The sequence below is a fragment of the Madurella fahalii genome (assembly GCF_045866475.1).
Source record: "Madurella fahalii IFM 68171 DNA, scaffold_3, whole genome shotgun sequence".
In the NCBI taxonomy this organism is placed as follows: Eukaryota; Fungi; Ascomycota; class Sordariomycetes; order Sordariales; genus Madurella; species Madurella fahalii.
In genome coordinates this window covers 863,154-875,339 of record NW_027263973.1, presented here as the reverse complement: position 1 = coordinate 875,339, position 12,186 = coordinate 863,154, and the positions used below count along the sequence as shown (strand labels likewise).

At 54.0% G+C, this 12,186-nt stretch overlaps 3 protein-coding genes across 3 annotated transcripts; 2 read left to right on the top strand and 1 right to left on the bottom strand.

Moving 5' to 3' along the window:
* Positions 1-671: 671 nt before the first annotated feature.
* Positions 672-2,041, bottom strand: MFIFM68171_05752 (uncharacterized protein; the record flags this gene model as incomplete). The annotated part of the gene is made up of 3 exons (XM_071061172.1): positions 672-1,486; positions 1,546-1,598; positions 1,689-2,041. 3 exons carry the CDS (start codon positions 2,039-2,041, stop codon positions 672-674), a joined length of 1,221 nt encoding a protein of 406 aa, XP_070917273.1.
* Positions 2,042-4,805: 2,764 nt separating this feature from the next.
* MFIFM68171_05751 (uncharacterized protein) lies at positions 4,806-6,662 on the top strand (the record flags this gene model as incomplete). Its single annotated transcript, XM_071061171.1, has 4 exons — positions 4,806-5,010; positions 5,083-5,499; positions 5,568-5,927; positions 6,040-6,662. The coding sequence occupies 4 exons, from the start codon at positions 4,806-4,808 to the stop codon at positions 6,660-6,662; spliced, it is 1,605 nt and encodes a 534-aa protein (XP_070917272.1).
* A 3,537-nt stretch (positions 6,663-10,199) lies between these two features.
* Positions 10,200-11,947, top strand: MFIFM68171_05750 (uncharacterized protein; the record flags this gene model as incomplete). The annotated part of the gene is made up of 4 exons (XM_071061170.1): positions 10,200-10,361; positions 10,428-10,616; positions 10,677-11,668; positions 11,734-11,947. 4 exons carry the CDS (start codon positions 10,200-10,202, stop codon positions 11,945-11,947), a joined length of 1,557 nt encoding a protein of 518 aa, XP_070917271.1.
* Positions 11,948-12,186: the final 239 nt, after the last annotated feature.

Below are 12,186 nucleotides of genomic sequence, written 5' to 3'. Positions count from 1 at the left end.
GCTCGTTTGACAGCCGCCGATCTGTTTGAACATTGGCCGACCGTCCTGATGCGTCCTGGGTATGCCCGTTCTTGCCCGTGATGTGAAAATGCAGATGAGGCCATAGATTGTGGTACTGAGCACCTATTGAGCTCTTGACCAGACATAAGGTGAAGATGGAGGAAAGAAATTGGTTACATGCATTCTCCCTAGTAGCGCGCTGGGGGCCTCACCGCTCCTTGCAGCACAGAAACTCATTACGTGAGCTCTGCAAGCCACTTTCCCTTCCTACTGCAATAGATAAACTCTTCTAGCTTCAATTCAACAAGCGCACTACTACCCACAGCTTCAAACAAGCTCCCTGCACGCGCGACACCCCCAACTGCCATTTATCTATAGAAATCTTGGAATCCAACGCCATGTACACTAAGCACAAGTATAGTCCCCTGGCCTGAAGGGAAGTGTGGAACGAAGGGAAAAGAAAACAGAGAAATGATTGAAATCTAGATCCGTCTATCACAAAGGCCAAACCACGCCCAAAACTCAACTGTCTCGTTGCCTACCGAGTCTCCCTGAGATGCCCTCACTGTTCAAAACGCTGTGAGGCGTCATGGGCTACCTTCAGTTGTAATATCCTCGAGCCGGCCGGCGTAGAGTCCCTCCCAATTCGATCTGACCAACCAGTATACTATTCACGACCGCTCGACCCGGAACGATTCAGTAACCATGATACCACCGTGTCCGGCCCCCGATCCGTCGGTGTGGCCCCGCGCCGTCCCGTCCTCCACGTCCGAGGGCCGGTGCATCTGGCTGCGGCGGTACTCGTCGAGAATATCCTCGTCGGACGAGTTGTCGGCAATGCTGCTGTTCTTGCGGCCGCGGCCGACGGTGGTCCGGGTGAAAGGCCCGGTGACCCCGAGCTTGACGTCACCGAAGCCCGCGTCGCTGTTGTCCTTGCCAGTCGCGGAGACGCTCGCCTGGTTTTTTGATATGGGGTTCCCGTCTCCGCCGATGATGCCGCCACCGATGGTGCGCAGTGGCATGGAGTTGCTTCCGTGGCCGTACTGCTTCTGGTAGCCGGTCGATTTGGAATCGCCCCAGATGCGCCGAAAGACCTGCTTGTAGAGCGGGCGGCACACGGGAACGCCGATGCAAATGAGCGTGATGGCCATCTCGGCCGAGGACCAGACGATGAGGCCGACGCTGTCCTTGAGGTAGTTGGGTGTGTATAGCCCCTCCACCTCGGTGGTCCGTTTGATGCCGGCCGCGGCGGCGATCAATCCCAAGCTCATACTACCCGCGATGGTGTACTTTTCGCGGCGGGGCATGTTAAGAGGCCAGACGATGACCCAGGGAAAGATGGCGAAGAAAAAGTCGACAAGAATGGTGGATATGCAAAGGATGTAGGATGTTGGTCGTGTATCGATGGGGCAGTATCCGCCCGGGATGCGGCGGTCGTAGACGTAGTTCAAGGGCACGCACGAGAGCCAGAAGCAGAGTACCTGGGCTGTGTCTTGGTGTCAGTCTGGGACGTCCAAGGTGCAGACTCGAGGTCGCAAAACCCACCAATAGATGCGAGCATGACAAGCACCATCGCCGCCCAAACGGCCACCCTATGCCTAAACAAAGAGGTCAGTCGTTGCCAGCTCCGTCCAAGTAGCTTCAGAAGCTTGAAGTGCACGAGGTCGATAGCCTGGGGAAGAACGAACCAAAAGATTGTCACGAGACGGAGCAAGAAGAAGCCGAGCGAAGCCTTTGCGATGGCCATGCCGACAATGGCGAAACCTTGGCCGATGCACTCGTACAGAGTGGCCTGGACTGCCCACTCTATGTTGCCAATTTCCTCCATGGTCTGCCCAAACCCATAGTTCCCAGCGAGATGGGTGAAGATGGTGAATATCAATAGAAATACAAAGGCAACGACATAGATGTGGTCGTCAATACCGTAAGAGGCGAGGCAGACAATGCGGGTGTAAAGCCGCAACATCATGAGCAGAAACACCAAGGCAACCATAAGCCACATGACGCCCAAGGCCCACGGGCCGTCGCCTTTGAGGCCCATCTTGAACGACCGGAAGGCGGGAGTAGGCGGGGATTAGTCAGGTCGTCGGGCACCGGGTCGTATTGTCTTCTTTCGGAGGAGGTTGGAACGCGGATGGCCATAGGACGTCGGACTCGACGTGGAGGGTTTCTGTGAGGTGTTTATGGGTGGCAACGACACGGCTGTGCACCAAAGCCAAGCAGAGTTAAGGTTAAGGTTTCGGGGGCGGACGCCCTGGAGCCGCAATGCAAAGGCTCGGGGTGCCACCGCCCAGATGGCATTGGCGAAATGGGATCGGCCTTGGGGATCTGAGCCCAAGCTGGTCGGGACCAAGGCGATTGTGGGGGTTTGAAACTTGCGGAAGCAGCGACGACATACATAGTAGGGGTGTCTCTGATGCTTCTGTGTCGATCAATTTTTAGGGGGAGAGGGAGAAATCTTTCTTGAACCTGACAACAGCCCACGGCAACTTCCAGGTGGCGCGCAAGCCTCATGCGCCGGCCATCGATAGCTGACACAAGGGAGGTGGCTGGCCATTCTTCTACCCCTTGTTCTCGGCGGATTCACACGGAGGAGGATACCGGGGTTGGCCGGTCCTGTGGATTTCACCACCAAGGCCAATATCAGCATCGCGCACTGGGCTTGCTTAGATCGAAACTTCTACTTAGCGAGCAATTTCAAGACAACGCTAGCAATCCTAAGCTAACGCTGCTCCCCCGGAAGAAGGCATCGGCGATACCGGCCAATTGGTTTAAACCCTTGCTCTTCCCCCATTCCAGGACCATGTTCACGAGCGGGTCGGTGGGACTGTACGCCCCCTTCAAGGTAAATAATCCTAGCGCAGGTAGCGGTGACTGTTTGTGGCGGCCAACTTTTCCTGATACGGTTCTAACAGTAGGCCCCGGTCACACTAAGATTGATTACCCAGGCGAAGGTGCCAGCGGAAGCGGTTGTCAACCGGGGTGCCTCTCTTCCGCCCCCCACGCGATGGCTTTGTGGCTGGAAAAAGAAATGAAACAGAAACGCCTGTGCTGCACACAATCAATCGCAGAATCACCGCTGCACGTGCGCTATGTGGCGGTGTGATTCGACAGATGCATGATCTCCTTTTTGTTCTTACTTTTTCTTCTTTTTCTTCTTTTTCTTCTTTTTCTTCTTTTTCTTCTTTTTCTTCTTTTTCTTCTTTTTCTTTTGCCATTGAAGCTGAAATGCAACGAGTTCCGATTCGTCTCTCCTCAGAAATGGGGAACCCAGTCGCCAGAGCAACCCCCCTCGTTCGTAGACGGAAGACGAGATAGGAAAGGGAATCGGACATGTCAACAGACCTGCGCCTCGCATGCATAGCAGCAAAACGGACTGGGCCTTGCGTGTCTGAGAGGGGACAAGCTTTCGTGTTCGGGGTTACATCATTATCCCTGTCCATTCAAAGAAGAAAGAAAGAAAAGTCCCTCTGGGTGGGGGGTTCATTTACCAGCCTGCCGGGAATTGTGTCCTTCAATCACACCCAACCATCCGGCACTGGAGGTTTTGCGAAATCTGCTACAGTACGTAAGGTAGTGTACATAGAAGCACACGGGGCCCAGACCGAATAGCACAAGTATAAAGTTAGCGGCCTCGAGAGATCCGAAGCCCCGGAATATCCCTGCAGTCGTCTCCAGGCGTACGACAGGAACACGAGATTAGGACCGGATCAGCGTGAGCACTAAGCCCTGGAAGAGGATACGGGGCCCCCGAAGACCCAACCCCGTCCGGGCAACAGGACTGAAATCCAGCGGCGCTTGTTAGTTGATCCGGATGCGGAGCCGGCTACGCTAGTGTAAAAGTTTTGGATATGTCCCCCAAAGCAATAAGATACAGGGATCTGCCCGGATAAGAGCATAATCCCCCTCCCTCCGCCTGGGAAGATTGGCAGCAGCACACTAGCTACGGCATGTGGGGCCCCGGTACTAGTGCTTTTGCTGCTTAGCCGGCGACGAACCCGGTTGGGGCGGCGAGTACGATGCTGGCAGGGAGGCGACCCGGGAATTGGTGGGACGGTCGCAGCTGGGGAACATCATATGGAATACTATGTATGCCGGAGGGATCTTGCTCTCAATCGCACACATAGCTGGATCCTGTGAGGCTTGTAGCTACGACTACGTGCACAAAAAAGTGAGATGTGCTCGGAAGCGTTTGGAGGTCGGTCAACCTCGAGGGTGGTGGGAAGATAGGCGAAACGAAACTCGACCGGCAACCGGGCGCGTGTGTCACCCTTATATGAATTCGAGACCCCTTGAACAGGACTCGGCCCGTAGAAGGCCTGTAGATCCCCGTCATTTTTATCACCCTAAAGAAATGTCGTAATATTTCGTGAGTGAACCGACCCGCTGTGGCTCGAGCGACCCTGTCCGATCGGCGTCTGGAAGGGATCTCCTCTCGCAGCATGTGCACATCCGCATTGCCGACCCTGATACGGCTTTGCCCACTACGTGTACTGTCTGCTCGGAGCTGCACTGCAACACACACCATTCAATCCACTAAATCATAACGGGAACAGCCAACTCCCAGAGAGGATTTGCGAATGCACCCCTGGCAAAGCCCCGCTTGCACTCCTACCGTCCTTTTTAACTATGACCTGCCGCTGCCGCGCATTCTAACCGCCCGTGGCCGGCAAAGCTCACCTTCAGTTCTCACTGTTCCTTAGTCCCTTCATCCCACGTTCTCCCACGCCCCAGGCAAATCCTTCCGGAACTGACGTGAGACTCAGCTTCTGCTACGTGAGTGGAGGCACCCCGAGGCAAAAGCCATGGCTTCTGCTTCGCCGTCAGCCCACGGCATCCCCCAGTCGGCGGGCCACGACTCAGATGCGGGCTCCCTGCTCGCCGCCGTCAGCCCTACTACCAAGCTACTCTGCGTCTTAGTCGTTGCGCCCTCCATTGCGTGCTTCTTGTGGTTTTATGTCGCGTGGCAGACGTCGCCGCTTAAGAAATATCCTGGCCCGTTTCTCGCAGGTCTGTGAAGTCGTCGCGCTTCTTGCCCCTTGAGCCGTAGTATGCAATAGTGCTGACTTGACAACAAACCAGGATGGACCAACCTCTGGCGGTTGTGGCAGGTCATCTCGGCCGACTATGCGCCGCGGATCAAGAAGCTGCACGAAAAGTACGGGCCTATTGTGCGAATTGGGCCGAACCTCTTGGACCTGGACTTCCCGGAGCTCTCGAGGATAATTTACAGCACTGACGGCAAATGGGTCAAGTCGGACTTTTATAAGAACAGCAGCTCCATGATCGACGGCAAGCAAGTCTTCCACATGTTCAGCGAGGTGGACAATGTAGAACACGCCCGGTTGAAGCGCCCCGTGGTGCGTCACTACTCGGTGCCTGCCGTGTTGGCCCTGGAGCCGCACATGGACAAGGTGATTGCCGACTTGCTGCATCACCTGCAGAAGCGCTTCGTCGAGCCCAAGAAGACGTGTCAGTTTGGCGATTGGCTGGGCTACTGTGAGTAATGATCGGCCCCTTGGGCGCATTGTATGGAGTACTAGGCATGATAGACCTGACAGTGGCAGACGCTTGGGACTTCCTCGGTATCGTCACCTTCAGCACCAAGTTTGGCTATATGGAGAAAGGGTGTGACTTTGACGGCACGCTTGCCATTGCCGACAAGTCCATCGACTACCTGGGTCTATGCGGCCAGATGCCCTGGGCCGACTACTGGCTCGACAAAAACCCCATCTACCCGATCGGCCCGCCCAATATCTCCAACGTCACCCGTATTGCCATTGAGAAGCTCACGGCGCGCCTGAAGGGGGAAGACAAGTACTTTAACCCCGAGAAACCCGACTTCCTGCAGTACTTCATCGAATCCAAGTCCACCCACCCCGAAATTGTCGACGATGGCAAGATCATCGGCTACCTGCTTCTCAACCGTAAGCCTCCCCACCTACCCCCCCCCCCCCCCCCCCCCCAGCCCGGTTCCTTTTTTTTGTCAACCCACCCAGTACCCAAGATTCCATAACTGACAACACCCTCAAAAACCAGTCATCGCCGGCGCCGACACAACCGCCATCACCATGCGCGCCCTCTTCTACTACTGCCTCAAGGACCGGCGCGTCTGGAACAAGCTGCAGTCCGAGGTGCGGGCGCACTTCCGGCCGTTCGAGGCGGCGTCACATGCCAAGGCGCGGGCGCTGCCGTACCTGGAGGGGGTGGTGCGGGAGACGATCCGGTACCACCCGGCCGTGTCAATGATCATGGAGCGGATCGTGCCCGAGGGGGGCCTGACGCTGCCCGACGGCTCCGTCGTGCCGGGGGGCCAGATGGTGGGCATGAACCCGTACGTCGTCGGCCGCAACAAGGCCATCTTCGGCGACGACGCCGACCAGTTCGTCCCCGACCGCTGGCTGCAGCGCGACGGCGAGAGCGACGAGCAGTACAAGGAGCGCATGACGCTCTGGGGCTCCGCGACGCTGGCGTTTGGCGGCGGGTCCAGGATCTGCCTCGGCAGGAATCTCAGCCAGATGGAGGTGTGGAAACTGGTGCCGACGCTGATCTCGACCTTTGACATTGAGCTGGAGGATCCGAATGAGACGTGGTGGACCTCGGCACGCTGGTTTTATCGGACCAAAGGTGTGGTTTGTAAGCTGAAGCCGAGGAGCGATTGAGGGCTTTCAGCCTTGAGCGCCTGGGTTGGTGTCACACGGCCATGTAGGCGGCCCTAACCCTGAGAGACGTCGACCGGTGCCAACAGAGTTTCGGGATTGTCAACAAGGCTTGGCGAAGGTTCAGCTGCCTGCGCTTCGCGCGTACGGCACTTACTAGAGCCAATAAAGGCAGTGATCAAGGATGGTTGGCATTGAAGAATCCCTAGATGGAATCTGATGGGAATAGTGACCCTAGAAGATCCTGAAGGATAAAAGGAAGCCCTGTGAACCCATCTTGCTGAATAGAATCAATGCCCTTTGAGGCTATAGAAGGTTATTATTGAATTGAAGCCATTATGATCATTCCTCCTAAGTTCTGAGATCCGTGGTGTTTTCCAAGCCTTGATATATCAGCCGCCCTTGTCACGGCTGGTGAGGGTTGTACGACCGGTGTAAGGACGTGACTAAGTCAGTTATCTATTGTATGCATCAACTAGGTATCTTCTTGAGACGCAACATTCGATAGCTACTCAATAATTGACACTTGTCTTGATTCGACTGGGCTGTCAACCGTCCCGTCTTTGCCGATGCTATTGATAGGTATTGATGTATCAATATGAGCAGCTGCCAGTGGCAAGGTCGAGAGGTGCTTGTATGCAGCTGACTTCTGGCCGTGTCGACTGGAGGGGATTGCGAAGAGTCCAAGATACCTAGCGGGAGAAAGGAAAGGGGGTAGTATCTGTCATTCGATAGACCGTATAGCCCAGCGCTGGCAATTCCACAATGCTGATGACAATCATGACGCCCAACCAGGCACCACCGTATCCTACTGAGGCCATTATCGTGCCCAGCTAGGCGTCATTATGTTACCAGTATAGATGCTATTGCCAGTGCTGGACGATACTGTCAGGTTTGGCAACAACATAACCAAGACCCTCACTGCCCCTGGCTAGGTATGCTTCTACATCGGTCACACCAGGCCCCTTGAGTGCTCTCGACTGCATTGCCAATCTCTATTGGCCGTACTTGTCTTCAAACTAGATGTGACGACGTGTGTGCTGGGGTTCGACGTCGGTGTCTCTGGGAGCTTGCTTAATCATTCGGCCTCGATTATGGGCTTCGAAACAGCTGGGCCATGTTGGTACAGGTGCTGGCCGTGACGCCCGACCCTGGCCTAGTGTAATGGCAGATGATTGCCGTACAGCCAGGGCTGATAATGCGTAAACTGCGGCCGTGGCTGTCGATGTCCACGGCGATCTTGCGGCTCGTTACACTAGCCTTAGTGATTATGGCAAGCGGCAAACTGGTCTCGGTCAGGTTGGCGGGCCTTGTGTGAACGATTGCCTCGGCAGTCTTCCTGGCTCCACAGCTACGCTGGGAACACAATATACTTATTCTTTAGATAAGACCAGTTAAGCCAAACTTACTGTCTCGGTAGAAGTAACAAGTAAGTTAAGTTCAACCTGAGGCGGCTTTATGTTCACTGTTAGGACTTGGCTTTATTCCGGCCACGTACCAGTGGGTCACTGGCGTCGAATAAGACCTCTGTCAATTGATTCAGTTGGTATCCGTTATTTCGTACCTCTACCGTGTAGATACTGGCCTCTCTTTATGGGCGGGAAGAGTCTTAGATCGTAGGGTGCCGCAAAAAGGCCTCATGAGGTGACTACTTAATTAGGTACCTTTCACTAGCCATCCGAACAGGACACCGAGATCCTTTCACAGATGGAAATGCCACTTCATCTATGCTATAGTTGGAACATAGCAAAGCATGAACCGGCTGTGCATTGATACGTGATCTCCGGATCACTTCCAAGTCGAGGCCCACGTTACAAGCTACGACGGGTTCGCTAGGAGTTAATAAGCAATTAAGAATATAGATAACCGAGGCTAAAGAGTACCATGACAATTCCGCCCTCAATTTCGTCGAGCTTGTGGGCCAGTAAATGTATGTGGAGACTCGGGTAGCTCAGTAGGGCCGGTATTGCAGTAGCCTGGTTGGTAGTGGCGGCAGGGTGTCGTGGATGTTATTATGAGGATTCGAGGTGATGGGAAGAGTTGGGGTTGAGAACGGAAGGTGCTTCAATTGGTTGCTTTCAGTCTCTCCACTCAGATAAGGGAGAGTCCGTGGTAACGTAAAGTGATGTGAGTTGTGACAACCATCGGGGGCTTGAAAAATTAGGCTAATTTATTCTCTTTCTGCTGGTGGCCGAGTTGTCCATCAAATGGAGTCATTGTACGCAAGCGATGCATCTGGCAAACAGTCGGCATGGCCTTTCGGCCAAACCCTTTGTCTAATATCTAGAAGTGTCCCTGCCGTTACAACGCTGCTCCCAAGCCGCTATTGACCTGGACAGGAGGAGCGGCAACGGGCTGTCAAGTTTGTTGTCAATGTTATGTCTCCTTCTTTTCAGAGAACATACGTCTTTTTTTTTTTTTTTTTTTTTTTTTTTAATAGATATTCGGAAACTGGTACGCTTCTCTTGCTTTGTTCGCAGCTACCATCTTTAGCCGCCTTTCCAGAACAGTCTACCCCCCTAGGAACCGAATCAAGTCCCAGTACGCAGATGTGGTTTCTCTAAATCCATGACGTACATCTCAATTTCGCATTCTTGTGCTCAGAGGTTTGTTTGCCAGCGGTGTAATAGGGGAAGCGACGTCAGGCGCGATGAGGAATGATAACTGGGGAGAAGCAAAGTACGGTCAATACTAAGAGCTGTATGTTTTAAGTCGTTAGTCGGAACCCAACGGTACCACCTCTGATTGATTCATGTTCGATAGTGAATCACACTTCTGCCAACACGTCACCGAGCCTCTGCCTGGAACTTACCATATCGCATCAGGCCAGGACAGCGCGCCCTGACTTACCAGTTCTCACAACCAATGCGAAACTTGTCATTCTTTCCGTTTCTCCAGGCTCACCTTCGACAGCTTCAGCTACACAGATTACACCTCATTAGGTATCTTTTCATGGTCCCAAAGCCACCGCCGTCAGACTTACTCTTCAATTTCCGTCTTCCTAGGCCTAGCACGTAGGTATCAGAGTTGCACCATAGACGTATCTTCCGGAGGGGGATCTGCTACGAATTCGAAAACTCCTTGTTGACGCATGCGATAACTACCCCGGTATGGCCGATATCCCGTTCTCCTATGTGATATGCCGTGAGTAAGTACCTCTGACCCATGCCGGGGGTGCAATGGTGGCGGAAACTGCAACCCCGTTAATACTACGCAGTAATTAAGCGAAAATGATCCGATAAGGACTGTTTCGGCGTTCTGATCTGGCCAATAAGCTGTTGTTCGTGGGACTTAGTAGAGGTCTGGAATAAATGACGCATCTTTGCATATATGCACTGGCGGGTTGCGCGCTGACGTGCTATTGACGTACTACTGTAGCTTTAATTACCTTGTCTCTCAACTTGCACCAACCGAGGAACACGACGACGACGACTGCCAAGAACGCTCATTGAATACAAAGCTGGAGAGCCACCCACTGTTGCCCTGTTGGCTGCCCTAGTAAGCAGACAAGAACACCTACCCGGCTGCCAGCACTTTTCCATGCCTCCCGCAGAACCCAACACACTTCCGTTTAGGCCAAAGGGGGAGATACCGCATTTTGCGGAGGAGCGGGATGGCTGGAAAGGATACATCGAATGGGAGCAGTATCCGGAGAAGAAGAAGCAGGTGCAGGAGCTGATGAAGAAATACGATTTTCCAGAAGTACGTCCGGGACCGCTTACTGGCACATGTGTGTCAAACCATGACTTACCTTTATGTTTGCATCAGCCGCCCGAGTTTCAGTTGGCCCCTTTACCAAACACGAATCCCATCCTTTCTGGCGAACGCTGGAAGCAGTATCATTATGCTTGTGGACTGGACTATATCCCCAAGGGCAGCTGGGAGACAGTGCTCCGAGAGAAGTCCGCCGATATGATCCATGTGCTGCAGTTCCCGTACAATGGCGAGCCACCGGGTGTAAGTGGAGCCGCAACTAGCGGGAGCCATCTTTACTACTAGTACTCATTCGTATTTTAGGATCGACTCATCCAGACCGAGATGACAGACAACAAGGATCACTTCGTCCGAAACCATGGCGGCATCCCAGACATTGATGCTGACAAATTCTCGCTCGAAATTGCCGGACTGATCAAAGACCCAAAGACCCTGACCCTAGGGCAGCTCAAGGACGAGAAGCTTTTCCCGCGCCAGAGCAACATCGTGACGCTTCAGTGCTCGGGCACCCGTCGCATCGAGCAGATCCACGAATATCCGGGCGACGGCGACGAGCTGATCAATGCTCCGTGGGGCGAAGGTGCCATCAGCACTGCGCGCTGGACAGGCGTGAGCCTCAAAAAGGTCATCAAGTACTGCGGTGGGCTGATAGATGGCGCCGACAACATCGAGTTTTATGGCGCCGACACATACTTCAAGAAGGGTAATGTGCACAACTACATTGTCAGCGTGCCGTGGCGCAAGGTCAAGACAAACGAAGTGCTTCTTGCCTGGGAGATGAATGGTGAGCCGCTGCCCAAAATTCACGGATACCCGCTGAGAGTGATGGTGTACGGGTATATCGGCGCCCGAAGCGTCAAGTGGCTGTACAAGATTCGCGCCATCCGGCGTCCAAGCACCGCACCGGTGCAGCTGAAGGAGTACCTCTACTACACCCCTCAGATCGGGAAGCAGAATGCGCAGTACAGCAACGGGTTCTCGATTCAGGACATGCCTGTCAGTTCGGCCATCATCAGTCCCAAGAACATGGATCAGATCATCCACGACGGAAAAATCACTCTCAGGGGCTGGGCATACTCCGGGGGCGGGCACTGGCCGGTCCGAGTGGAGGTCAGCGGGGATGGAGGGTCCATCTGGTACGAAGTTCCGCCCGAGAACATGAGCACCAAGTACTTCTATGCCTGGAGACTCTGGAAGATTGATCTCCCCGTCGATGCAGAGGGCTGGCTGGAGCTTTGCGCGAGGACCTGGGACAATGCCATGAATACGCAGCCCACATACGTGAGGAGCGCTTGGTGAGCGGCCCTGTACCGTCCTGATTTTGGGTAGTTTGAGCACTAATGGGCCTGCAACTCTGCAGGAACTGGGATCTCCATGTCACCTCCTCGGCCCATCGTGTCAAGATCTACAGCATCAACAGGTCGAGGCCAGCGACAGCGGCGAGACTCAAACAGCTGGAAGATGCGAATACGCCGATTGTGCCGATTACGCGCCCGATTCACTTTGACTTGGAAACGGATGACGAGTATCTGAAAGCCATGCGGTCTCAAGCGTGGCGTGACCCACTCGAGTAGGTCCAGGGCATCAGCAAGCAACTTGCGCTCAGCTTGTACCTTAGTAGTACGGTTGCGATAGCTTTCTATCGACAGAATACCTATATTATCTACACGTGTAGGACGAGCATCAACATCCGATGTGGATGTTTTGCAGTGCCAAACAGGGATAAAACCTGAGTTTGATCAAAATCCAAGCTAATGGAAGTGAATCGGGAGTGATGGCGCAGTCGACTTTGCTGTGCCGAGTCCGGATGCTA